The sequence below is a fragment of the Lagopus muta genome, chromosome 8 (assembly GCF_023343835.1).
Source record: "Lagopus muta isolate bLagMut1 chromosome 8, bLagMut1 primary, whole genome shotgun sequence".
In the NCBI taxonomy this organism is placed as follows: domain Eukaryota; kingdom Metazoa; phylum Chordata; class Aves; order Galliformes; family Phasianidae; genus Lagopus; species Lagopus muta.
In genome coordinates, this window is record NC_064440.1 from 10358295 (window position 1) to 10385366 (window position 27072).

At 41.3% G+C, this 27072-nt stretch overlaps 2 protein-coding genes across 3 annotated transcripts in view; one reads left to right on the top strand and one right to left on the bottom strand.

Moving 5' to 3' along the window:
• Nucleotides 1-19827, bottom strand: part of SLC49A4 (solute carrier family 49 member 4) — a 58555-nt gene extending 38728 nt beyond the window's left edge. Inside the window, exons 1-2 of the mRNA XM_048953851.1 lie at nt 19350-19827; nt 3147-3240 (exon numbers count right to left, since the gene is read on the bottom strand). Coding sequence (XP_048809808.1) covers nt 3147-3240; nt 19350-19710 — 455 coding nt within the window. The 5' untranslated portion in view covers nt 19711-19827. The remainder of the gene's footprint in view (nt 1-3146; nt 3241-19349) is intronic.
• Nucleotides 19828-19849: 22 nt separating this feature from the next.
• HSPBAP1 (HSPB1 associated protein 1) overlaps nt 19850-27072 on the top strand; it is a 33439-nt gene continuing 26216 nt past the window's right edge. The window contains exon 1 of one of the 2 annotated variants that reach the window (XM_048953850.1): nt 19850-20017. In XM_048953850.1, the coding sequence (XP_048809807.1) occupies nt 19981-20017 (37 nt within the window). In that variant the 5' untranslated portion in view covers nt 19850-19980. The remainder of the gene's footprint in view (nt 20018-27072) is intronic. The other variant, XM_048953849.1, reaches the window with a different exon arrangement.

Genomic DNA, 27072 nt, shown 5'->3' on the forward strand with positions numbered 1-27072 from the left:
TTGTCTGATTGTTACAATCACTAACCTGCAAGGTTAGCAAACTGGGAGGAAACCAAGCAAACAAATCATATGCACGTGAGAGGGACTTTACCAGTTCAAGAAGTGGTTGGTTTTTTAAACCTCAGACACAGGCTCGAACTTCCACTTCTACCCATACATGTTCATTTCAGCCTTCCCTGAATGTAAGCAGTTCTGGGATGGATTCCCAGAGAACAAGGACTCACCATAAGGAACTGCTGCTTCAAGAGATACACTCAAATGTTCAACCTAAATTCTCCCTTACGCAAGTCGCACACTTATATATGGAAGTCAAATGAAGGTTTGCTTTTAAGACATGACTCTGATTGCTGGAGATAGTCTTAGCTCCTACACGCAAGAGCCAAAAGAATAATTACAGACTAGAAAGGAGCCTAAGAACACATTTAGATATTACAGCTCTGCATGAGATAAGGAGCACAAAGCGGTGAGGATTAAATGTCAGCCTTAACTGTGATTTCCTCGCTTCTGTGATTGCTCTGATAAGCAGTGGGCTTTAGTAGCTCTCCTTAATGTTAAATTACAAGAACACAGGGAGCAGAGACAGCCACATAGCAGAAAAACAATTAAATAAAACCGACAAACTTCATGAACTTCCTTGTAATTTTATGCATCTTAACTGACATAACTGTCCCAGGAAAATCCTTCTCTATATTACTTCAGATTACCCAGGGACTGAAGGAAAACATCACAAAACATGCAAAAGCATTTAAATGAATTTCAGTTGTGCTGGCTTTTGAGATGCTCAGACATGAGCTTCTGTGGGATCCTGTCCGTCTGACTAGGTGATTAACGTTCAAAAGGTCATATTCAAGTATACGCACCTTACAAATAAAAGCCAATCTTTGTTAAAGCATACAGCAATAATGGTTTTCTCTAAAATATTATTTTATTTGTTAGTATTTAATGAAAATTGGCCAGTTTTAGCCTTCAAAACAATGCAACTATCGCACAGTGTGCACAGTTATTTACAATGTCTCAAGAAATAAAGAAAAACCACACATTTGTTCCACACAGTAAGTAATAATTAATTCTCTGGAGATTTTTATAAATCTGTGTAAGAGTTCAAACTATTTCCTCAGGAGGAGCTACAATTCTTACAAACATCTCCATTTTTTGACAGTAGGCTAAGTTAGCGATTTTAACAATTTCAGCTTCAAATGATGCATATTTTCACAGCATGAATAAATGAAATAAGTACCCTTTTCCAACAGGATTCTTCTCTTTTTTTTTTTTCTTTTAATGGTTCACAGTAAAATGTACCATCATATTTTATACATCTCATCAGACTCTGCACGGTGCACAGGATTTTTTTCCCCAGTTAAAGCAGCTGTTCTTGAATGTTTCTCCTTAAACATTTATTTTACCCTTCTTCCACATCTTCTCACAGCAATTACAATGGAAAACTTTGTTTAAAGATTTAAAGGCATGTAGAAACTCTCATTCCCAAAGTGATGTCTCTTATCTATACATTGTTTGGCAATTTCTTTCTGAATTCTTACAGTTTTTATCTTTGCTTTGCTAAAGGCTAGGCAGCACAAGTCTTTCAGCATAACTGATAAATGAAAAGCTACAGAAGACATTGTATTTCACTGCATTTAACCTACCTGGCCCATTTGAAATATACATAATGGGAGATTGTTCAGATCTGATGAACTTGATGTTCAGCATGCATTAGCATCTCAAGGACAGGCAAAATAAGAGCCCTATGAGAACAGCACTTCCTGCCCACCATAACAGTACATTTTCACCTTTTTACTAAAGGCCCATTGTGAACAGTATCACAATATGATTAACTGTTACATACTAGTTAGCTACTGCTGACTGGAACTAGTTTTACAACAAATGCTTTTATCACTTTCTTAGTGCTCTGAACCTCTTTCTTTGTTTTACTGATGGTATCCAGGCACCTGCTATCTACATCACACCAAGTACTTCTTTTCTCGCCTTAATGGTTTCCAAGCTGATGTTCAGTGTAAAGCAACACTAAGAAAAAAAAATGCAATAACGAATAATACAGAGGTGACAAAACATCACACACAAATTCTAGGTACAAGTAAATTATAACCTCCGTCATGGTGGTTATGTCTTAAGAATTCAAAATCCTTCAGAAAAACCAATGGTCTTGTTGCTACCACTACTGATAATGTAGAGAAACCAGCATGAATCTGATGATCTGTTTTCTACAGAGAAAGATGCATAGACCATATCCTTCCTCAAAAAACAAAAAACAAAAGTAAACCCACATAAAAATACTTCCAAAGGTTTGATGTTGTTGCTTTTTTCCCCATAGCACTTGCATATTATGCCAGCATAACAAGTGAACTTTTATTTTTAAAGAAGAAAAATATGTCAATGCCTTTATTCCCTCTTCCTCTTACTTTCTTTTTTTTTTTTTTTTTTTTTTGGGCTTCTCATGCTACGTGAGCAACAAGCAATCCACATTCCATCACTGCACGGAAAGGATGAGACTCCTATACTTACCATAGATTCCCAGGCTTGGTATGCTGGCAGGACAACTGACTTGTTTGGAATGAAGCTGTCTCTATTGCAAACCAAATTTTAAACTCCTAGTATACTATGCTTGTATTTGCTCCAGCCTCAAAGAAAGTACAAGGTTACTCTGGAATGCAGTCTGGAATAGACTGTATGAACAGGCCGTTTTGGATAAATTCATCTGTATCACTGAACAATCTCATAACCCAGTAGGAGAAACAGGAACTAATTATTTATTATTTGCATATAAATTACATAGTTTTGGATTTTGTGGCGTGATTCCCTGTGTGATCTTGGGCCAGTTTCCGAACTTCTCTCTAAATCTCTGCTTTCTCATTTGCAAAACAAATTTAGTTATGCAGGATGGTGTGGGTGAGGCTTAATTAACTCGTGTTTGTAAAGACCTTTCTGATCTTCACACACCATGCAGAACAAGAACTACAAAAAATCAGTGTAAGAAGGCACAAAACGTGTAAGCCCACAAGCACACAACACGCACTCTGCATATCGGCTTCACACAGAAAATCTGTGCTAACGTTTCTTTGTAGCAGCAGCAAAAATCACATTAACAAGGAGTATAAAACATGCATATTAAAAATAAATAATTCACTTACTTCTTCCTTAGTTCCAGGTCTGAAACTGGAACACATCTTAGGCCAGCTCCCAAAACCATGAGTGATGATGTTAGTAATACAGTCACTCTAAGACCTAAAATGAAAAAACAAAATTATTTTACAGGTTAAGTCAGCAATACTAAAGGTAAATAATTAAAAAAAAAGGACAAAAATGTGTCTAAATATATATATTTGTATGTAGACTCGTTAATTCATGCATATTCCTTCAAATTATAAACATTGGTGCTGATACAAACTACAGATACGTAACAAAATTCTGTGTTATTTTCCATAGTGATGCACTAGAATTAAAGGCTTATTCCTGGCATAATACCATTCAGGAACGTACCTAAAATCTTACAGACATTCCAGGAAGTGAAAACTTACAACAGACATATCATTCAAATTGTTCAACATTTGCTTTGCAATTCGAAGCATCAGGGAATATCCCCCAATGTGTAAAATCTAGGTAGATCCAGAGAAACAAACTACATTTGTACGTTCTCTTCCAGCCACTTAACAATACAGATATAGCACTGTTGCTGTTTTCTCTGATAAAGCAAACACACTTTTCATTCTGAAGAAATATCTATTTATTCAGTGGAAGAGGAGGGAAAAAGAAAATATCTTTTGCAGTCTTTGCAATTAGGCCAAGTTTTTGCTGCAGTCCATTCAAATTACAGAGGTTGTAAATATAGAACATTAGAAAAAAGCCACAACCAACTGATTCCTTGAATATGTTTTTCTTCTCCTCATACCACAATTCTTAAGCAAAGAAGCACTCAGATTAGAAATAACTTCATGTCAGTGCTGCAATTCCGTTTGCCAATAGTTTACTGCTGCTGCCGAGGTGTTTCCAGCATCAATAAACAGAAATAAAACTGTCAACTGTGGAGCTGAGCCTCCAGAATACTAGGAAACACCAAGAGTAAATGTGTACAATTTAAAGGGTTGATACAGTCTGTATTTATAAAGTCATACAGTTAGAAACAAATTTACACCAGCAGGCAGAAAATGCAGGGATCCCATGTTCTTAGCAGAACGTAACATAACTGAACGCTAACAAATACACAGCATCTCTAACATTTAGGCAAGACTAGGAGCTACCCAAAACACAGACAGAAAGAGAACAACTTGCTATGATGATCCACATAATACAGACATATGATTATGACTCTAAAGTGCCAATTTTCAGAGATACGCTCCCAGTATGTGAATGACTCTGTACTCCATGCAATTCATCCAACAGACACATTAAACATACTGTTCTCCTGCAAATTTTACTGGAGTTTTAGGGCATGCATTTTACCAAAAATGCAACTTTGCTCTTATTGCAACAGCTCTTAGCAAACCTCACTCAGTGTTACACAACTCCTCGCGTGGACACGGCACAAACCACAGACAGCTCCTCTCTCACACAACCCAAGCAGGGCAATCAAAACAACACAAAGAGAATCTGATACGGAAGCATGACTTCTTCACTGGGACAGCTGAGTCATTAAGGACAGGAACGTGACAGCTCACACCCCCTAATGCCTCAGCAATGCACTGCAGGCCCTGAATACTTGTTTCCTTGAAGGTTCCCCAGTGCCTGCCCAGACTTATTTGATTCTATGTTTAGCCAGCACATGTTGCTGTTAAACTGGATTTTCAGGTGTGCGTGCCTACAGAGCCCTAACTAATGCCCTGATAGTATGCTGCTCCAATTCCTGTTGCTCTCTGTGTTTTCTGTGAGCTTCCAAGGCACACGTAAACCTGTACTGCCATGGTGGATACCTTCTGGGGGCAGTTACTTGTATCTGGATCGCATATACGATGCTTTTGGCTTTTATACTTTGGAATGAATCTTTGTTAGCAATGCTTTTGTACATAATGAGAGCTTGTACGCAATCCAAATTAGAGTTTTATTGATTGAAAGTCAAAACACAAATCCTTTGAGTCGAGAAGCCTGAAGTCTTCCATTTGGAAATGCTGCCACAGTGTTTCAAGAAAGCCCTGGCAATATATGCATCACATCCTTATTTTCCATATAAGCCAGGATCTTTTTGAATTACAGTTGGCAAAGCGTGCCACTTTCTGCCTCTGAGGAGGGGCAAGGAAAAGACAGCAGGTATCAGAGCCCAGGTGCAACTCAGGTCACAGCAGCAGATAAACATTATCACAGGTTTACATCACCCGATTAGTCACAGGACACGTACAGAGTTTTTCCTCAGTCAAAAGCATTTGTTTTCTCCATTTAAAAAAAAAAAAACAAAAAAACTTCTCTTTTATATCTGCAGAAAAGTTTGATTAAAAAAAAAAGAAAAAACCACACAACACAAAACTCAACGGCACACCATTCAGTGAAAAATAAATTGGATGTCACAATTTCCCACCAGCGCTGACTCCAGGCTTATCTTTAATGTCAACCTTAGATGTCATGTAATTTTAAAATAAAATTACCAGGTAAAGCCTCAAAATCAAGATACGTTTCATCTTCGCAAATGTTCTTTCAAGTCCTCATTTAGAATTCTATACGCTGTAATGTGTCACTTTTCAGTGTTTTGATCGTGCAGATTATTCTTTGGCCTTTTGTTTCACCTTAACATGCAGATACATCTAAAAATTCCTCTGCTTAAAGAAGCATGTTGACAATGATAATACAAAAATGAAGAAGTAAAAAATGACTGTCACAGAAGCAGTATATTAGGCATTTCTTTTGCTAATTACATGATGATTTCTACCCTCCAAGCGTCTTCCCCATTTATTCTGCTTCACATTTTAATTCTCTGAATATAACCTCCATCTTATCCTAGGAATCAGTCTTTAATCATAGATTTAGAACTATAAGTATTTTTTTGCTTTGAACATTGCAGTGGCCCTCAATCTGAGCTGGAAACATTGTGTTACTCCAAAAGGCAACCAGCAAGTGTTTTGGGACAGCACTGTGCCCTGTGGGACCAGTGACCCAAGCAAGCTTGGAAAGAAAGCCCACCAACCCTGCAATTTCTCCCCTTTAAAAGATCTAAGGAACTCACACAATCAAGATTTTGAGTGGACATAATTAACTTTACTAGTTTTCCTCTGTACATGCAACTGCTAATGGATGGTGAGGGGCTACATCTTCTTAATATCTATCATCCAGATTCCAACCCCCTTCTATCACAGATTTGACATGCAGCTGGAAAAAGAAGAAACTTCTCAAAATGGATTCTCTCTGCAATGAAATGCCACCACTGTTAATAGAAAACCAGTAGCAAAAATGGTGTCAGTAATAAAAAAAAAAAAACATATATATTGGTATTTGAGTGAAATAATCAATACTGTTTAACTGCTTAACCATCCTGCAGCTGACAACAGTCTGCCTTGCAAACTCAGCAGCCCACACTGAATTTGCTGGCTTTTAAAATAGCCACAATAGCTAACATAGGGGTGCTTCATCTTCCACCACTTTTCCAGCACATTTTATTTTCAAGATACATTTTAAGGTAAATGAAAACACATCTCCTCCCACACTGCACTATTGACATGGATCTCAGCAAGCAATCTGCTATACCCGGTTTAGTAAGGAACTTGATTAGAGACACTGCACAGCTACAACAAGCTTCTCATGCTAGCTGTAAATTAGCAGTTTGTCATTCAGAAAAAGAACACTATTAACGACTGTTAATTGCCTTTTGAGACGTATGACCATTCCTTCTCACGCCTGTCACCCACTGCAATAACATGCCATAGAAATGAGACTGGCAGACTGTAAAAAGCCAAACCCTGCCTCACACTCAAGTCAAAAGTGAGGAAGTTTCTACTTCTGCTGTCCCACAGCAGCAGACACCTCACACATCCTCACTCTGAGCTGGTTAGCACTACACAGCCAGAGAGAACAAAACTCTTTAGTGCACAGCAGCACGCTAATGGCAGCCACTGTCTGCCTGCTTTTCCCCTTTTTTAATGGAACATCATTCACCTTGGGGAAAAACCCCAGTTAGGTGTGCAGAACAGGTTTCACCTTTTTGCCAAGCCAAATGAAAGCCAATGGAAATCTGCAGAATTCAGTCCCCCACTCAGCACGGCTGAAGTGGATTCCTCTTACACCCACGTCTCAAACACATTAACACGTAAGAGTTTTCCTTCCTTCAGCTGCAGACACTAAAATCAGTCCTCAAGAAAAGAGAATACAGCAACACTCAATTACAAGCTAGTGACATCAGCCCACCGCACGTTTCCACAGTTTCTAAAGATCAGGCTGAAAGCAAGAGGGACCCACCCTTACACAACATGCAGCACTTTAATTCCCTCAGGTGCTCTGCTATTGCTCTGGCTGAAGCATGGCAACCTAAAAAGACAATTCTGCCTTGATGAACACATATCAAGAAATGAACAACTCATCAATTTCAAATGCCATTCCAGAAATCCATTGTTAAATTGGACTTTTCTCTCCAATTTAAAGCAAACTCAGTTTTCAAACAAATTCCTGCTTTGCCTTTCTTAATGGAAAAAAAAAAAGAATCAAGAGATCTTGCATTTTTCCCATCTATGAATTTAACATACATGGAGTAACTTTTACCTTTGGTTTCAGCAAATAAAGCACTGAGCTCCACTTTTTCCACAATGTCTCTTTGGTCCTGGAACTGTTTTTGTACGTCTTGTCCAGACACCTTCCTCATTGTTCAAGCATCCTCTTTAAGATGTGAGCATTTTCTCCTTGAATACTAATGCTTCATTCTGCAGGAAGGGTCTGTTTCTTTTCCTCTTTAATGTGTGGCTCATGTGTTTATCCACATTAAAACAAAGCTGGGCTAAACTGCTCACTTCATCAGGCAATTCTGAAAGCTCAGCACAGAAGACCCTGCTTCACGTTCATCTACTGCTCCAGAAATTTCTGCATTTTAAATGACATTCCAGCAGAATTACACTAATTGCTGTAGCACTTACTCTCACAAGGTTATTACAATCAATTTTAATCACTCCAAAGGTAATAACAAAAGGTACCTTGCTGCTAAGTACAGTGAACAAAACTTCTGTTTTGCTTGCACTTCGCCAGAAGCCTAGTAATGTCAATGGGGATGATCAGCTGCAATCCTCCCTCAGAAAAACTGCCCTTGCAACAAGCAGTACAATTCTCAAAAGAAAAGCAGCTTTACATTGGCATAAAAAGACTTCATAGCTGAGATGTGGCCCCAGTCTTTCCTTTTAGCTAATGGGACAAAACTTGAAAAAAGAAAAATCAGTATTTGGGGCCCGATGTAGATTCCACAAAAGCACTTGATTGCAGATGGGCATAAACTGTTTGGAAACTCAGTGAAAACAAACGTTCCCAAGAACACCATCACCTACACTCGAAAGCTTTACAAACTCATCGCAAAGACAACTAGAGAGAGAGAACAACTACAAGGTCACATTTAAGTCACCAAAAATTGCTCCTAGTTTGATGGCTTCAGTGTCACAAGGTGCTGTTATGCACAAACTGGATGTCCTTTCATCAGCATCTACGGTGCTGATGTCCTGCTCTTCATAGGCTGTGTTTTCAAAACCAAACTGAAGCCAACAGTTTCCATCTGTTTCCCTGACGTAATGCGGCGCCACCAAAATAGCATCCTATTTTGCCTAAAAAGGTCTAGGACTTCAATTTAGGACTTGTTCTGGATTGAAAATAAAGCAAACTCTCAGGAACTTCACTCACATGTCCTGCGAGACAGTTGACAGAAGTGTTCCAGTATGAAATAGTAAGCACTAAGTTCAATCATATGTGACCCACTCGTACCAAATTGGACCCAAATCTACATTTAGCCCCACCCAGCCTCATCTAGGACACAAACAGACTTCTTCCAATATGAATCCCACAGTACAGCCCAGTTCCACTTCTCAGGGTAGGATGATATGGCAAAGAGATTCTGCCAGACACCACGCTCCAATTCCTGTCTGACAGAAATAGTAGGCACATTCTGATCCCCAGACAGAATATGTACTAGAACTCTCTTCAGATGTAGACATGGGAGAAAGATCTTCAGAGGGAAAAATTCTCTTTATGATTTCTTATAGTTATTCTAACAAAATCTGCCAGCAGCAGCAGACATCCAGGCTATCAGGAGGAGTTTGAAATCTCTTGTAAATGTATTTGTTTCATCGCATGTACGTTTTCCAAATAAACTCTGTAGGTATGAATACAGCAACTTCAAGTAAAATAATTCCTTGGGATCAATGTAGATCTTCTAGTCAGTCAAAAGGACAGACGAGCCACCATGCCAGAAGTGAAGTCACAGCAATAAGGAGAACCCCCAGGGAAATCCCTGTCAACCAGGAACACACAACGGGGTGGGGGCAAACTCTGACCTAAAGATAAGACTATAAGCATCTTGTGAAAAATCCCAACAAAATTAAGAGACTCAAAGTACAGAATTTGGCTGCTCAAGTATTTCAGAGAGAAAATAGTCAGCGTCAAGGAAAACAGCTAAAAATGTAATGACTAAAGCAAACGCAGAAAATGCTAGGACAGAACCGTGAGAAGCGAAGCTAAATATTATGCAATTGAGAATTACTATGACAATCACACAACCACTTTCCCAATTCCCAAGCTGCACCATCTTAATGTGTGTTCTGATTGGTAAGAATCTAAGATAACACATTGACATTCTAACCACACCGCTCCTTTCCGACTCATACTGTAATGACTCTTCTTGCTTTATGATATCTCCATTTCCCTCCCCCCTCCCTCTACTTTCATTGAATTGTATTAGAATAGTTATTGTTCTCCTTACTCTAGATATAAGAACTTGACTGCACCTGTTAGAAGGAAGAACAAGCAGTCACAGCCATGCCAAGAGGACATATGGTGCTTTTTTCTCATTTGCATCCATGAGGTCAAGATGTGTGATACTGTGCTCAGTGGACCCACACTGTTTTAGAATTATTCCAGCATATTAATAATCCCTAAAAAGTTGATGAGGAAATTACAGACTAATTCTTCAGTTCCACTAACATGGATCTTACCCTGGCCATGAACTCAGAACTCTAAGTTCTGAGGAAGCTCCTTAGAGTTTGTGCAGCAATTTAGAAGTTTGGTGCAGCAAATAAAGTAATCCTGGTTTTAAGAACTGAATGAGTTTGATCTGAGCTTCCAGTATAAAAATATGTAACTTACAAGTATCGAAATTTCCTCCCATATGTCAGCTAAGCATTCTGAAACATCTTAAATTCCTAACATCTACACTGCAAAAACAAACAGCATAAGGAACAGCTTAAAAAACAAAAAAAATCTGCATTACAAGTCTGTACAAATGTCATAAAATCTATCAGTCAGAGACCAATTTTTTGCCTGAACAGACAAATACAGCACTGAGTTGAATGGTGTTCATCTACAGATCAAAACACTGATTTCACAACTGATTTTAGCCTCTTTACTAACATACCTCCTGTTATTAAAACCTCCTGGTTTTGTTTCTTGGCTCCATAGGAAGCCAACTATTTTAGTTGTTTATGGATATCATAGATTTGACTGTAGAGAGTCCTCATTCCACCCACAGCTCATCCAAGTGCACCAAATATTTCTTAACCCTTGCACAGCACCTTGGAGAGCACTGGCATGGGACGCTGGGACCTGCCTCCCTCCTGATGTGCCTTCTCAAATTGGGTGCGCCACCTCCCTCCCCACTCACTTTTCCTTTCTGCCTTATTTATCCAGACTACAAGCACACAGAAACAGGAGCCAGTTCCACAGCTAGTAGCACAGCAGCTGCTAAGTCAGGTCTGCTCTTTACCTGGATGCTAGATGCAATAAAAAGGGGCACTGAACACATTCTAAACCTACAGATAGCTCAGATAGAAACATTTCTTTCCTTCTTCAGCTCAGCCATCAGCTTTCTGTTCTCAGCCCCAATACTTATTGGGGCATGAAGACATGGGTAAGTCATTTAATCAGTTCCTTCCATTTGATTAACTGCAAAGCAACATAAAGGGGTGTGTATGGATATACATAGTGTATACATAAAGGGGCACACAGCAACAGACACAAACAGGTAGCAATGTAGTTGGAGGGCTAAACCTCTTCATTAACTTTGAAGCTAAATCATAGATGCTCATTAACAAGTCAAGAGGACATACAAGATAACAAGCCTTCAGTGCGGTTCTCACTGCTGTGTTCCTGGACAAATTCTGACAATCTAAGCCATTTCAGCACTGAACAAGGGGGAGGAAAGCTTGTCTTTTCTCTACCCACTCATTTCAAGCACTCCCAATTGCACAGCAGGCTTAATTACTATGCAGCTAACCAAAGAGCCCTACCTGTGGCGACAGGGAGGAAAAAAAGGCTCTCTTGTACACATCTATCACAGAAGATGTTCTGTCATTATCTTAGTGGCACTTGTCCATACAACCCAACTATGCATGAAATTTTTCATTTTGAGAGATTGAGGCATTTTGCTTTGCCAGGACGGAGAAGCAAGAAGCACCCAAGCAGCAAGGATTGGCAGCCACACTAAATACCACCCAGCCGATCTGCTGAGCGGGATGCTAAGTGCAAAGTTTCTGCTCTTTGCCATCCTGCTTTGAGTCGAGGATGAAGAGACGCAAGAGCCTTGACAATGTAATATCTAGGTGGCCCTTGTGTTTGCATGGAGGTTGCTGGAATCAGCATTTGACTTCCCTGTGTGTGAACACGTTCAATGTTTTAACATCTGAATGGACCACAAACAATAATTCTGACTAAGATCACCACAAAGGATGCCTTTTGTTTGGGGTGCTGTAGCAGGTCTGAAATTCACTACATTTTAAAGGCAAAGGCTCCTGATCAGTTCTTTAGGTTCTTGTCATTCATCAATTACAATTTAAGAACTCCACCTCCCCAAACATTGAAAAATATCGTAATAAATGTTTCTAGACGCAGCTGGATTTGAAATCTTGTATTCCAGGACACCAGCAGACTTTGCAAAAAGCAGAAGACCTCTCACTTTCAGAACACATCATTCCCTCAAGCTGAGTCACACGGATCTCCAGCTTTAGAAAGAGGAAGAAGTCTAAAAATCCTCCCTACAATAAATCTGCATGAGAAAGCTTAATTTGTAGCTTTTGAAGAAGTAGCATTGATCATATGCTTCTGCATAACAATTACGGTTTCAGCATGACTACAGAGGTACAGTAAGCACACACATGTGAGGAGCATTAAAAAAAAAAAACAACAAAAACAGAGCAGGAAATGACAGAAGAGCTCTGACTGTGACCAATTAGAGAATGGTTAAGCAAGCCACAATTTCCTCTGCCCTAGGATTATAACTAAAAAAGTGACAGAGGACAACATTGTGTTTTCACATTTTCTGTCCCAGCTATAGAACTCTTTCCAGAAGCAGAGTACAGCCAGACAGGGCAGCCACACACACCCAGCTCACACCGCTGTCATGTGGCTATGCATCCTTCATCCCTAAAACCACACCAAAGGGAAGGACTGCATTCTGGCAGAGCAGCAGGCACAGATCTGCGATATCTGAGGGGCTCCAGGGAACACAAGCTGGTCATGTTCATGGGGCTTCAGGGAAAGGGAGTGCAAAGAAACTGCCCAACAAACCCCTTTGGCAGGCATGGCGCTACTGGGCTGCATCCTGCTTTAAGGTTTGGCCAACACAGAGCACTGGGACCTTGCTAAAGAGAAAGAAAAAACGGACATTTATATTTAAAGAGACTCCCCAATCTGAAGCAAGTTCATAGAAGCTGTGTTTCTTGACCTGTGGCTGTGAGAGAACTCAGGACACGTTACAGGCACCCTTTAGCCCCCCTGTCTGCTGCTGGCAAGCCAAGTTGTGCTCAACATGTCTCTCACTCACTTGGAAGATAATCAGAATGCTTTTTCTTTTTGCCTCCATTCTTTTTTTAATCCTCATATCCCAGCCACACTACTCCCTTCTCTCTGCCACCTTTGCAGCAGCCACAAAGCGTGCAAAGAGAACAAAGAGCATAGGAGCTGCTTTGAGGGTCGTGGTATAAAGAGAAATGTTTGTGGAAGTATGGTACAGAGCAGAGATTGGGGTGATACCAACAGAAAGATACCTCCAGGAAAGGAAATCTGCCTGCAGCTCTGATTGATACTTCCCAATCAATCCAGCCCATCAGGAAGCATGGGAAGTGGTGCTGACAATCAAGCTGGTTTTGCAATGATGAATCATAGTGGTGTCAAGTTAATACAACTCATCAGATCCTAATTAAACCACTCTATGTTGCTAATCACTCTGTATCTCAAGCGATCTTTTGGAGCACGTCTCACTCCAATGAAGGTGGGCCAATCAATTCTCTAATGAGTCCTCACTTCTGCAAACACTTGCACAAATGCTCTGTGAACTTTCACTGTAGCCACAGGACACAAAATTAAGCAACAAATACTAAGTTGGGTTCAGTCTTCCTTTTCTTCTGATGGTGCAGAGAAAAGACACATCTACACAGACACATGCACACATAGCAACTCATCAAAATAAGTTCTTTATAATCAAGCCGATCAAATATCTACTCTAGTGGGATTTACCTACACTTGGCTCTTTAATGGCTTCTTTCATCTTTCCACACAGAAAGACAACACTTCATCTCCTTCCTTCCAAAATTTGTTAGTTTAGGAAAATTAATCCCTTTCACAGAATTTGATCGGTTTGGATCAGTATCACTTAGGAGACAAAGAAACACATGCTGCTCAAACCATGCAATAGAGCATTTCCACGAGGCGAGAGAGAACAAGGCAAAAGCACTGAATTCACATTTAGCTTCCATTAAATCCAGAAGAGCCTTCTGCTGCTCTTGTTGGCCTCAACAAGACCTCTGTCATTAATATAAAAGCTAATAAGTAGAATCAGTTCCCGAAAAGCATACTCCTTGTAACCCAAGCATACTTCAGTTGAATGCCGTTACACCGTGCGTTCCTTTCTATTGGATCTCTATCACTCTGCCCATATATAAGCTATATATAAGCTTTCCCACAGATTTTTGTTTCCTGTAGGCTGTACTAACCACCCAGAACCACGGTGTCTGTATAAACCATTTTTATTCTCAAAGTGTGTAAATCCTTTTAGCTTGATCTGACCATATTACATGAAAGTCTTACAATCTTACACCCAGTCTTATCCTGAGAATCCTTAGCCGAGGCTCACATTTGACCTATGAATGATCAAATCGGTCATTCTGAAATACTGCCTCTATATCTTGCAGTCATACATCTGAGATAAGAAAAGTCTACTTCTGAGACCATGGTGAAAGAGAGCTGAAAATGTGCTTCTTCGCCAGAGATGAAAACTTCCAGACTTTAAAAAGTCTGAAAGCCTTTAAAGGCTCATGAGTCACTTGTTGTTGCCCTTCTGTTCTCCAAGAATCCATGTACTTACAATCACTTGGAACATTAAGAAATCTAAGTACTGCCATGAAAAGTCAGCACCTTGTTGCAAGTGTCACCATGGAAAGTATCTCACATTGCCCACTGACAGTGATATGAGACTAACAGCAACTAGACCTGCTGCAACTTTTTGAAATTAGTAGCAGCATGCTCCAATCTGTATTTACTGTCACACGGCCTGAGAGCCTGAATAACAGATCAGGACCCTGAGACAACAAGCACGATGGAAACGCCTGATGGAAAGATAATCTTCCCCATCTGCTGGTTTCACTGAGCCATTTGCAAATCCAACGGCCTCTGGAACTGCTTCCTGCTTACTCCCCATACTCAGCTCCACATCACTCAAAAATGGAAGGCATTTCACAAACACCCCCTAGATGACCAGGGAGGAGATGTTCACCTGAAGTCCTCTTTCTTCTGTCCCAGTGACCCTGGATGCCCTCAAAGCCAGATCAGCTTTTGCGTGTATGCAGCACAAAGTGACAATGCGGGAACTTCACGTATGAAGGCTGCTACACAGAATTCTGTTTGTCCACCGTGTGTAGCTTATTTTGTACAAAGAACAGTTATTAAGACCTTCTTACACAAGTAAAGCCCGATTTACTGCTCTCATTCAATATTCATTACAATTTTGTCAGACTGTATTAAAGGATTTAACCTCAAAATTCCCTGGTGAAAGAAGTAAAAATTATCAAAAGCTTCAAAGGACAGAACCAGAAACCTAAATTATATATGAGACAGCAGAGAAATCAGGAGCTTGATATTCAGAAGAAGAAGAGTTATTTATACAAGTCAAAACATTAATGGTTTCAAAATGAAAGCCAATCTCCACCAGAAAAAAAAAGAAGTTACATTATTGAAATTTTCTCTCCATTTTATAATTTAATCACTGGGATAACAATACTAGGCAAATTTAATTTTAGCAAAAAAAAAGCTACTAAGGATATCTATGCAACCCATGTAAGTGTATACCATTTCACAAAAAAAGGATCAAGAAATAAATTACATTTCACTTTTACCAGTAATAAGCAACGTTTATTCAAACTCGATACAAGATAAAACTGTATTCCAAAAGTTAATGAAAAATATCACCATTCTATTAAATTAGTTTAATGTAAATTATCATAAATTATTTCCTTCTTCATTGCCTTTTCTTGATTACACAGGAACATAATGAAGACTGATATTATATATTACTTCTGTGTCTCACATTGTGACTATGAACTTAACTCATAAGACGACCAGCAGACCAGATCCATAACTCAAGTATTTAAGCTTTAGATTTCAAGAGGAGTTGAGAGATACAAACACCCTAATGGACCCGTACATGTGTTCAGAGTTCCCAGGAAATACTCCAGGCACAAAACATCTTTAACCACTCGAGCATCGGGTGACAAGCTGTGGCTAATTTTAATCTTGTAAACACCAAGGGTCCATCCAACAGCACACTGAAATCATTTCCCATTTGATTTAATTCATACTGATTCTCTGAAGATAATGATTATTTTAAAAGGGCTCCCTTCTCCTATTGCTAAAGGAAACATATCCAATGTGACATTTTGCTCCGCTGCACGCACACTTCTTGACCTTTCTTTACCAAGAAACAAAACAACAAGAACAATAAAAACCCCCCTCCTGCAAAATGGCATAGACTGAAAAATGACATTAGCAAACATAATTCCTCCTTTCAACACACAGCCAGCCCAGTCCAAGACCGGGAAACGTTATGGGTACCACCTCTGCCCCTATGACAGCACCCTAAAAAACAGAGCTTGGAAAGCTGTCGCCAGCTTCCCAAGGCAGAGGACAGTGGTGCAGGCGTACACTCAGGCAGGGGAACAGGGCTCAAACCCAAAGAACTTCCAGCTGTGAGCCCTGCTAAGTGTCTGAAAAGTAATGCATTTCTAAGAACATGAGCTCGGCAACATTGCAAATGATATTTCAATTTACACACCCCAGCAATATACCATGCGAGTGCTAAGGCTTTGAAGACTCATTAAAATGCTGCATTATCACCCTTCACAGAAGTTCGTCTATTCCTACCAAATTTGCTCAGACTGTATTTTGCTAATGCAGTCTCATGAAGACCATCACTACAGATGAAAATTCACTCTCAATTTTCAAAGAGACAGGAAATCACTACAGGTCTACAGAACGCATCTGGTGAGCCAAGAGGGAGGAGGTCTCAAAAAAAAAAAAAAGAAAGCCTTTTCAGGTTAAGAAACCAAAAAAGCATAATGGGAGCATCTCAGACTCCTACTATCCAAAATACAGTAACAATGGTTGCTTGTGCAGCACATCTTTTACTAAAAATAAATGCTGCTATCCTCTCTTCCCAGGAACACCCCATGCTTCTCTGAAAAGCTGTGCTACAGCTAAATCCCACAAGAAAGACTTCTACAAGTCACACTGTTAATATGCCTACTGCAGAATATTCAACCTTCCAACTTGAATTCAATTAAAAGGGGGAAAAAAGAAACAGATTTCCATTTCAAGCTATATGCTACACCAAACAACTGAAAAACCAAGAAGTTAAACACTTTTGGACTTGATCTGAAGCATCGTAACACCAACTCACTTCTCTGACAGCAGGCAGCTCTGTACTGATACCTGGTAGGAACACCTCTGACTGTGAAGCACAGGACTATCTAAAAGCAGAACCTCCTCTCACAGACCCTGACATGCATCATCCACAGTGTCATACTTCTGATACATGCCAGGTTTTAAATGTTGACACTTCACAAATACATTTTTTTCCTGACAGCTTCCTTACTAGCTAACTCCAATGACAGATGATTGAAACCCAGAGAGTAAATGGTGCTGTCTCTCTATATTTTTGGTACAGAGAGTAAATTCAGTATAATGACAAGCACTTGTACCCCTAAGCAAGTGAAATACTGCTGTTGCAAGGTCACACCCAGTCAACTTGACAGCCTCAGAGCCTTGCTCCTTCTGGGACACACATCCTACCCCTCCTGATGAGGCAGCACCAGTGGGATGGTGCAGAGCCAGGCATATTGGCACTCCTCACTCCATCAGGATAAGGAGAAAGCACTACATTCTCCAAGGGAATCTTCAGCAGCTCCAAAAACAGCATGAAATGCAACAGGGCCCCCACAAAACCTGCTGCTGCACAAAGGACATGCTGTGCACGAAACCAATGAACTAAGATTATCCATGCAGGCTATAAAATGGAAAGCTTGCAACAAGGACAGCAACAAGGCAATAGCAATGAAGTAGTTCATATGAGTATCTCCACTGACTGCAGAATTAAAACAATAACAAGGCAATTATTTAAGATATTCCAGTATTTTAACATCAATCAGAATCAACTCCATAGAAAATAAAATGCACACTCAGTTAGAATCGTAAAATCATTAAGGTTGAAAAGACCTCTCACATCACCTAGTGCAATCATCAGCCCATCCCTGCCATGCCCGCTAACCACATCCCTCAGTGTCACATCTCCAAGTTTTTGAACACCTCCAGAGACAGAGACTCCACCACCTCCATGGGCAGCCTGTTCCACAGCCTCACCGCCCTTTCTGAGAAGTTTTACCTAACATTCAGCCTGCTCCATCAGCACTAGTTCAAGTTCAGTTCCATTTCCTTCACAGCACAAGCAGAGCTGTCATTTTCATCATAGAAAATAAAATAACTAACTTGAATTTCAAGATAATTAACAACACTGTTACACAGCAATGTCTAAGTAGGCACTGTTGGCTTAAGCTCGAATTGCTTGAATGATGGCAGCAGAGCCACCATGGACTCATTTGGAGAATGTGTTTTCAGACCAACAGATTTCATTCCCCCAGTGTCACTTCAACTGTAGGAAAAGCAGTTCCAACCTCAGAGCATGAGCCTTCTCTGCTACATCTTTTCTCCCTCCCTTCACTACACACAAACGAGCTATTAAACCCTACATAAACAGAATGAGCAGCACTTAGCATCTCCTGATAGGGATCTATTTAAACTAGAATTAAAAGACTGAACGTTTCTGTGGATTTAGGCCTAGAAGCTCAAACCTGCACACGTGTGTTTTGTCTCATCACCTCAGTGATCCCTAGGGTGACTGGGCACAAACTCCAAGGGTCATGCAGAAGTTATGCAAATAGAAATGAGTTTATCAAGATGCAGCAGTCACCATGAGACGTTCTTAGAGGTCTTTTCCAACCTCAAGGGTTCTAAGATTCTATGAAACTATAGAATCATCATTTCACAGCAGAGGAAATCATGTAATCATAGAACCAATGAGGTTGGAAATGACCTCTAAGACCATCTACAGTCCAACCGTCCGCCTACCAACAATACAGCCCACCAACTCAGTGCCACATCTCCATTTTTCCTGAACACCTCCAGAGATGGTGATTGCATCACCTCCCTGGGCAGCCTACTCCAATACCTCACACCATTGCTTCTGAGACGAAATGTTTCCTAATACCCAACCTAAACCTCCTCTGGTGCAACATGAGGCCATTCCCTCTCACCCTATCGCTAACTTTACCTTAACAAACACCTTTACACAAAAACCTAAAAGCTGACTGTCAGAACACAGAATGAACACAGAATGCCACCATTTCCATGGCAAACACCTGCACACACGCCAAAGCGAAGAGACCAACACCTCCACGTGAACTTAAAGCTCCAAGCTCTGCAACATCTCCGAACACCGGCCTCACAAACTGCTTTGGACTCACTTATGCACGTGGTGCATCCCTAAAGCAGCACTCTCGATGCCCCTGGAGCATCAATCCTCACCGAGGTCACCTCACCCACCTTCACCGGCCCGCCCGGCCTCGCGGCTCTCAGCAGCCGGGCCCCGCCGCGTCCCCGCCCGACCCGGCCCCGCCGCACCCCGCAGCGCTCACCCTTCTTGTCCATCAGCCACATGAAGAAGAAGCAGGGCACGAAGCCGATGGGCCCCCAGAAGACGAGCAGGGCGATGTCCCAGCCGCTGAAACCGAAGGCCAGGCGGGCCGAGTTCTGGATGGGGCCCCAGCTGTTCCACACCAGGCCCTGCGAGAAGCCCAGCAGCGAGAAGAGCAGCAGCACCAACCACCGCCGCCCGTACACGCGGCCCGCGGCCGGCGCCAACCGCCGAACGGGAACCGGCACGGCCGGGCCCCCCGCCGGCCCCCGAGGCTGCGGCCGCCGCTGCGCTGCCGGTGGGGGCGGCGGGGGCCGCAGGAGCGGCTGCCGCTCCTCCGCGCTGCTCCAGCCTAAGCCCATCTGCCGGGGCGGCCCGCCGGGGCGGAGGGTAGGGGGCCGGGGACGCCCGCACTTGAAGCCCGGAGCGCGGCGGCGCTGCCCCGGCCCGGCACAGCCGCATGCGCGGTCGGGGAGGGCCGGCGGCCGCCTCCTTCCTCCGGCGGCGAGGGGAGGAGGAAAGCGGCGCCGGGGAGGGGAGCGCGGCCGGGGGACGCCTCGTGGGGCCGGTCCGCTCCGGGCTAGGCCCGCTCGGCCGTCGGTGAGGGCGGTGCGGAAGGGAACTGAACGGCTATGGCCGGGGCGGACAGCGGCGGCCCCGCCGCGCTCGGTAGGTGCCCGCCGGCCCGGGGTGCGGCCCTGCTGGGCGAGAGACGCGGTTTAGTTAGCTCGTCTGCTGAGGCCTGGTGGCTGTGCCCCGGCTCCCGAACCCGCAGTTACTGCGGAAGGCCCGGCCTCGTCTCGCACCGCAGGGTTCCAAGTAACCTTTTGTTTCGTTCCAGGAGACGAGTGCGTTAAGGCTTGAAGGGGGCTGTTTTGCGGTTGTGCCTCTTAGTATCTAGAAGTGCACGGGATGGATGGAGCGCACCTAAATGGGTGTCTGTGCCTCGCAGCTGTCAGAGCTGTGCTGTAATGAAGAGGATAAAAATCAGCTATGGACTGGATTGGAATAAAAACCCCACCAGGGTTCGGTTACTGCCTGCACGTAAATCCATTTTAAGAGAATTCAGATGAATATACGGCCATGTGAGCTGCGCTGAGCTCATTAGGAACTATTATCGTTTAAATAGGCTGAAGTATATGTTCATTTAATTAGGTTGTATGAGTATTTATCTGTATATCTACCATCTGCACTTGTCATAAAATTAATGGCTCATGCGCTGCACAATGCTTCGTCTTCCCTTAAAAAATGACGTATTTCTGTTTGGCTCACGTAGGAATTCTGTCACAAAGATTGGTTTGATAAATGCCCGTGTGCTTAATTGGGAAGAGCTAAATGGTGGGACCCACGCGGGCTGGTTTTAGATGGCAATGCTAATGCTGTAATTCTGATAATACATTGGCAGCACATGATTGAAATTCAGACATCGTGCCCAACCCACGGCTTTGCAGCCAAAACCACGTATTCCCATAAATACCCCTCTCCCTCCCCTCCAGAAAACCCAAACATGCAGACATTGCATATTGTTTAGCCCATCTAGTTCTGTTTGCTCGACTGCGGGTCCATTTAGAAGCTGCAAACACTAAGGGTGGGAAAAGGAAACGAGTATCAGCTGAAATCATCAGAAATGTGATCAAAATGAAAGTAAGGTTTTAGCTAGAAAACTTCAGGATATTTTCAAGGGAAAATAAAGTTTATGCACAAATAAATAACAGACGAATGTAAAATGAATGCAAAGTAAAATTTAGGCTTGCCGTGTACAATTATGTGTACAAAAATAAAATACAGTAAAAATACTGGATGAGGTTCAGCCTTGATTATGACTGATGTGTATTCCGCAGTGTGTTGGGGTTCCAAGTCAGATTAATTCCCTGTTTTGCCTGGCAGTCTTTATACTTTACTGCTTCAGTGTAGTTCAGCCCATGCCAAAATATTCTCTCAATTTAAAATGGCCATGTTAGTACTATAATTTAATTGATTTGGTGGCATCGTGCCAAAGACAAAGTGCTGTCATTTGCAGAAGTAAACAAAGTAAAAAAATGTTTTTCTCTGGACATTTTTCAATTAACTGTAGTAATTATAGTGATGTCTTGTTTATTCTAGTAGCAGAAATAAGGAAGGTGAGGCTTTGCTGTGTTCTTTAACTGCAAAATGTGCCTCTTGCCTCCAATACCTGCATAGAAAAATGAAAACTTGAATATAAGCAGGATAATTCTTTGATAACTTATCTAAGTCACTTCACCATATGACAGTTTTAAAGATATTTTGGCTCGCGCATGAGCCAGCAGGAGAGGGAGGTTTCTGAGAAACTGACAAAAGAAAGGGGGCATTAAAATAGACTTGGAAAATCTTGGTTTATTTACTACTGAATTAATCATGTTTTGAATAATTTATTTTAACTGCCTGATTCTAAATCGCTCCATCTTTCTCATAGCTTTACAACCCATACGCAGATCTTTCAGTCATGGCCTGACCTTTTCTGTTCCAGCTATTTAATTAACACAGCGTAATATTCTGTGTGAATTATTCTTGTTTGCAGGATATGGTACTGTTTAAATTTGTTAATGTAAAGGAGCAGTGCATTGTTGATAAACTGTTGGAAACCAAATTAGCTTTATCTTGCAGCTAGCTGATTGCATTATTTCACTCATGGGCATAATACTTCTCCAAATATGCTAATTTCACTCTTTTCACCGTGTGGTGACATTTTTACTGTTCTCATTACTGACATTTGTAATATGTGGGGTGGGGAAATCTTTTTTTACTTTAACCTCATTATAATGTAGCTAAAGAGATTTGAATATTATCAGATGAAGTGCACATATTACTCAGGCAAGTGGAAAGGTTATTTCGTCTCCTGGCCCAGAACCTAAATGCCTGTAACAGGACTTGCATGGACTTAGGGCTTCTAGATTGAAAACTGTGATACAGAACACCATCCTGGTTATCAGCTACACAGCCACAATAGCATATCCATTGGTAGGTACCTCCATTTCAGACCTGAAAGCTCCCAAGGTTGCATCTCCATATTCATGCCTACCTGCCTGTATGCAGCCTAAACCCTCCGGAATTCATCCTAAGAGGAGCTGGTGGCCTCTAGCTGTGATAGACTAGTAGTGATGGGAAAAAATTACATGACTGAAGCTGTTAGAGCTGCCAATTGCTCATCCCATCCCTGAGGCACACCCGGCTGATCCATTTAGGAATTGGCATCCAGACTGTGCTGCTTTCAGCTTGTCTTTAAAAAGATAAACTGAAGGTTTTTACACATTCGTTGTAACCCTGAGGCACCTGGAGAGCCTAATTCAGCTTAAACACTCCTATCGTGTAGTGGTTAAGCTGAGCAGTCCAGGAGGGTGTCCCCCATGAGGGAACTCCTAATATTTTGAATATTCCCTCCAGCATCCAAAAAGAGGCCTGTTTTCCAAGGATTTCCCTCAACTTCTAGGCTTTGGTTGGAGTTGTGACAGTATGGTGTCAGAGTTCTCATACATAGCACTTGAGTGGCAGAGTGATGCAATGGTTCTCTTCTTCACGTTCTGCCCTTGCACAGACCTTTGAAGAGTTATGGACAAATCCTGTCCTTCCCTCATGTTATTTTGACATTCCCTTCCTTCTGGTTACACAGCAGGATCTGCTCTGTTTTTGGCTTATTTTGGCATCTTCAGTCTGCAAGCTGTACCTTTCTCAACTTTCAGTGAGGGGTAGCTAGACTTCTAGCTCTACAGTCATCCAACGATTCCTTTATACTTTGAGACAAAATGTTTTTACATTACTTCCTTATTTTGTTTTGTTTTTCTGCTATCAAATAAAGGAAAATACGGAAGCCGGACAGTTTAAATTCAAATATCAGTATTTTCCAGTAGATACTCATTTTTACCTTTAGTCTGGAGCCTGTGCATGTCCACACTGTACAGTGACCATTACAGGGGAGATGATCATAGGTTTGTGCTTAGCCAGATCCCATTGCAGCATCCTTTGGGTAGATGTGAGGTAGCTTATTGTTCTATGTGAAGTCGACTTTGGTGGTTGGCTAATAAAAGGCATCTCACCAGATTCCCTGTACACCATGCTGTGGGTTCTTCAGCTCTTGAAAGTAATATGCAAAAGTCAGATCCAGGTCTTGGGTATTTTAGAGAGGTTACGTGGGAGCAGAAGTTCAGTGGGCCATGGTCCCAATGTTCTTCCACTTCATTCAGAGTTACTGAATAGTTCTTTTACTTTATTTGGAGCTCTAAGAAACTGCAAACATCAGTAGAATATTTTCATCTCACAGTTGCGTTAGGGAAATCAAACTCTGAAGATTGATGATTTCCTGTCTTTCTAAAAACCTGAGAATGATGGAAATGAGCTGGGTCACACCAGGATGCTAGGCCTGATTTGGGAATACAGAGTGAAAATCTCCACGTTTTCTTGAGCTGGGACTGCCTCAATATTGGTCTCATAATCTCTCTGATGCCAGCAAGAAGAGCTAGTCAATTTGCTGTGGCACTGGTCTGTGCATTGTGTCGCTGGTGAATGTGTTTCTCATTTCTGATCAGACTTTGACATTGTTCTCCTGTTGTCTCACATCATAGCAGCAAGGAGCCACTTAGCCCTGCTGCAATGATCTCAGCATTAGGGTGTTTGCATATGCAGAATTCTGTTGTCTGGCCAGTCATGCACAGCTGTCATACAATAGGTATGCTATGACACCACTAACAACAGCTTGTTGTATGGAAAGTTGTGAAAGGAACTATTTTCAGAAGAAACAGAGTTTCTTCTGTGTTGAATATTTCTATTAAGAAACCTGTCTAACATTAATGAAAAGTTAAGATTGAACGTCAAGTTACAAGAGCTTGGTGATTCAGATTTTAGTGAGCAGTGTTAGGTCATGTGTCCTTAGCTCTATGCTGTATTAGAGCAAGATTTTACATTCCTTATGTGAACTCCAAGATTCAAAACAAAACATAGAAAGAAGTTCTTCAAAGACAATTTCCCCTTTGTTTCTGGTAACAAGTACATAAGAAATACATCCCCAGTGCGTTGTTGGATGAGAACCTTTAGAAAAGCAAATAGCAACTTATAACAAAGGTTTAGCTGACTTCTGCTTTAGCCATGACAAAAGAAATAGTCTAAACAGATGTAGCAATAGCCAAGCTTTTAGCTTTATTTCCTGTAATATTGGCAATCCCAGAATCTCATACCTCATTTGTGCACAGTAGTAATTGTGCACTTCAGAAACTTTCTGGAGGCTCACATGGTGAATCTTCCCAGTTTCTTTCAGTGTAATAATCTGTGTAATTCTAAAATATTTCTGTTAATCCTTCAAAGATATAATTTCATTTGGACAGTTGTAACTCCAAAGGACTCTAGTTGGGAACTAACCAGACTGTACATTCTACGTTCATAATAATGAACAAAGTCCTGTATACTTCTGCCATTCCCTTCTGTCGCATTCTAAAGGCTCAGTTGCATTATTGACTACTTACAGGAAAAATGTGTTTTTAGAATACTATTGACTATTATTGACTACTTACTGCAATAGCTTAGGGGAAAGTGCTATATTTTACATTTCATTTCTTTTGTTGCTTCCACTTTGAAGTTCTTGTCAATTAAGTTTGCAGCACAGGACAACAATATACTCAGAATTTTTGGCACTGAATATTATGCAGTGTATTCATCAATGTAAGAGTAGTGCATTTGTATTTACTACTAACAAGGAATAGGAAAAGTAATAGAAATATACGTTATTTACAAGCAGATTATTTTTTTCTTAGAAACATAGATGCCAGTTCTGTGGTGCATTAATTCCCTTACTTCCAAGCATAATGTTATACTCAGTTTGCATTAAATTTCTCACGTTGGGAAGGTTGTGAAAAACATCTATGAGTGCCTGTGAAGCATTGGGAAGGAATAGGGGTGCTACCGAATTTGCCCAGCAGCACGAGTGTGATTTCCATGCCAAACAGGCAGAAAGGTGGTTCTACAGTAGCCTGGCTTAAGAAAGAAATCCACCCTGTTGGATAAACTCTTTATTATCCTGTTGGAAGGCTCTGGCTGAAGGCCACGGTCTTTTCCTTCAAAAGTAAATGAAATTCAATTTGTCTGACAAGTGCTGCAGTCTCATTATGCTTCACTGTACTTTCAGCAATTTTGCCAATAAGATGTATACAAAGATCATTGCAAATATATTTAATATCACTTACCTCAATTGTATGTCTTTTCATTTTCCTCATTTTGGGGGATGTGGAGGAGAAGGGGGAATTTGAAACGCCAGAGATGAAGGCAGGAGTTACAAGGACAACAGGGGAGAGGAAGGCATTTCTCGTACTACAGGAGACCAGGAGAAGTGAGGTCTGTTCAGCACCTTGTTAACTTTGGCCAGATGAAACTGCTTTCTAGAAGTGCAGTACAGCATGGGAGCAGAACAGGACAGAAGCTTTCTAGGAAGAGACTCAGGGGATGTAGGAAGGAATTTCTTAAGTTCATGCATGATCTGCCAGTCCCTGCCAGTGTATTCAGCGTCCTGCCTCATTCTCCACCCTAAGAAGTCTGGTAGCAATTCCCTTTTCTGTATCTTAAGGACAGTTTGTGGTTTGAGGGCATAGCCCATGCTCTTATCTTCATGTCTTGAGTCACATGGGCTTGCTGTAAGAAAAAGTGAGATCCAGGGCTGAAAGGTGAATGCAAATACAGCTTCCTCTGCACTCCCAGAACTTTCCTGAGAAAGATAGACTGATCTTTTATTTTGTTCCCCTTGCTCAGTGGAGAACAAGGAAGGGTGTGCTTCCTTCAGGCTACCGGAGTCTTTAGGTGCCTGTCTTACCGGTGCAGAAGGGTGTTTGACCAGTATGTCCTGATAGGCTCCATGTAACAGCTATCCTGCAGTAACCAAAATATCCATGCAGATCTAGTTTTGATGCCCCTGGGCTGAGCTATCTGTGCAGTGCTGCCATACCCAGAATCAAAAGTTGTAGTGGACAGCAATAAGTGGTCAGGAGGAAGTACCTGGCTGTTGGTATAATATATCCTGAAAACTACTTGTTTATATTTAGGTGCACTGTTTGCCCAGATTAGTCTGATTGTAATGCAGAATGTTGCAATCACATGAAGATTTTTTTTCATTTACAGCTTTAATGTACAGAGAATTCAGTAAGTCTGACCTTAAAACCAAGTCACTTCTCTTTGGTTTGGGGAATTCTGCCATCCCCCATTCCTAGCTGTTGGATTTGTAAGACTATGGAAGTTAGATTTCTTGAGTGACTTGACTGCTCTGCATTAACCCCTTCAAAATACCAATTTTTTTCTTTTAATTTTTTATGCAGTACACTTTTTTTGTTTTTCTTTTAAAGAAATAAGGATGATGAAGCTTTATGGATTTGAAAGAAAAAAAAACAGAAATTGACAATGCTTATACCAAATATGCTATCAGGATTGCACTTCCTCCTTTAGAAAACAATTTTAATACCTCTCAATTAAATCATATATTTAAGCAGCAGGGTGTTTTGGCAGAAGCCAATTACCACTCACTAATGAACCCTCGTAGTTTGCTAAATTATTTTAAATGAATGAGAGTACATTTAGCTTTCTAACGATAGTGCATTTAACTTCTGAAACAACTTTGATCAAGTCCACTTTTCTTCAGACTGCCTGCTGTGCTAAACTCTTTATTCCCAAACCCCACTCAGTTAATCTGAAAAACTGTTAATCAGAAACATAAAATTAGTTTTCCTCTTAGAAAC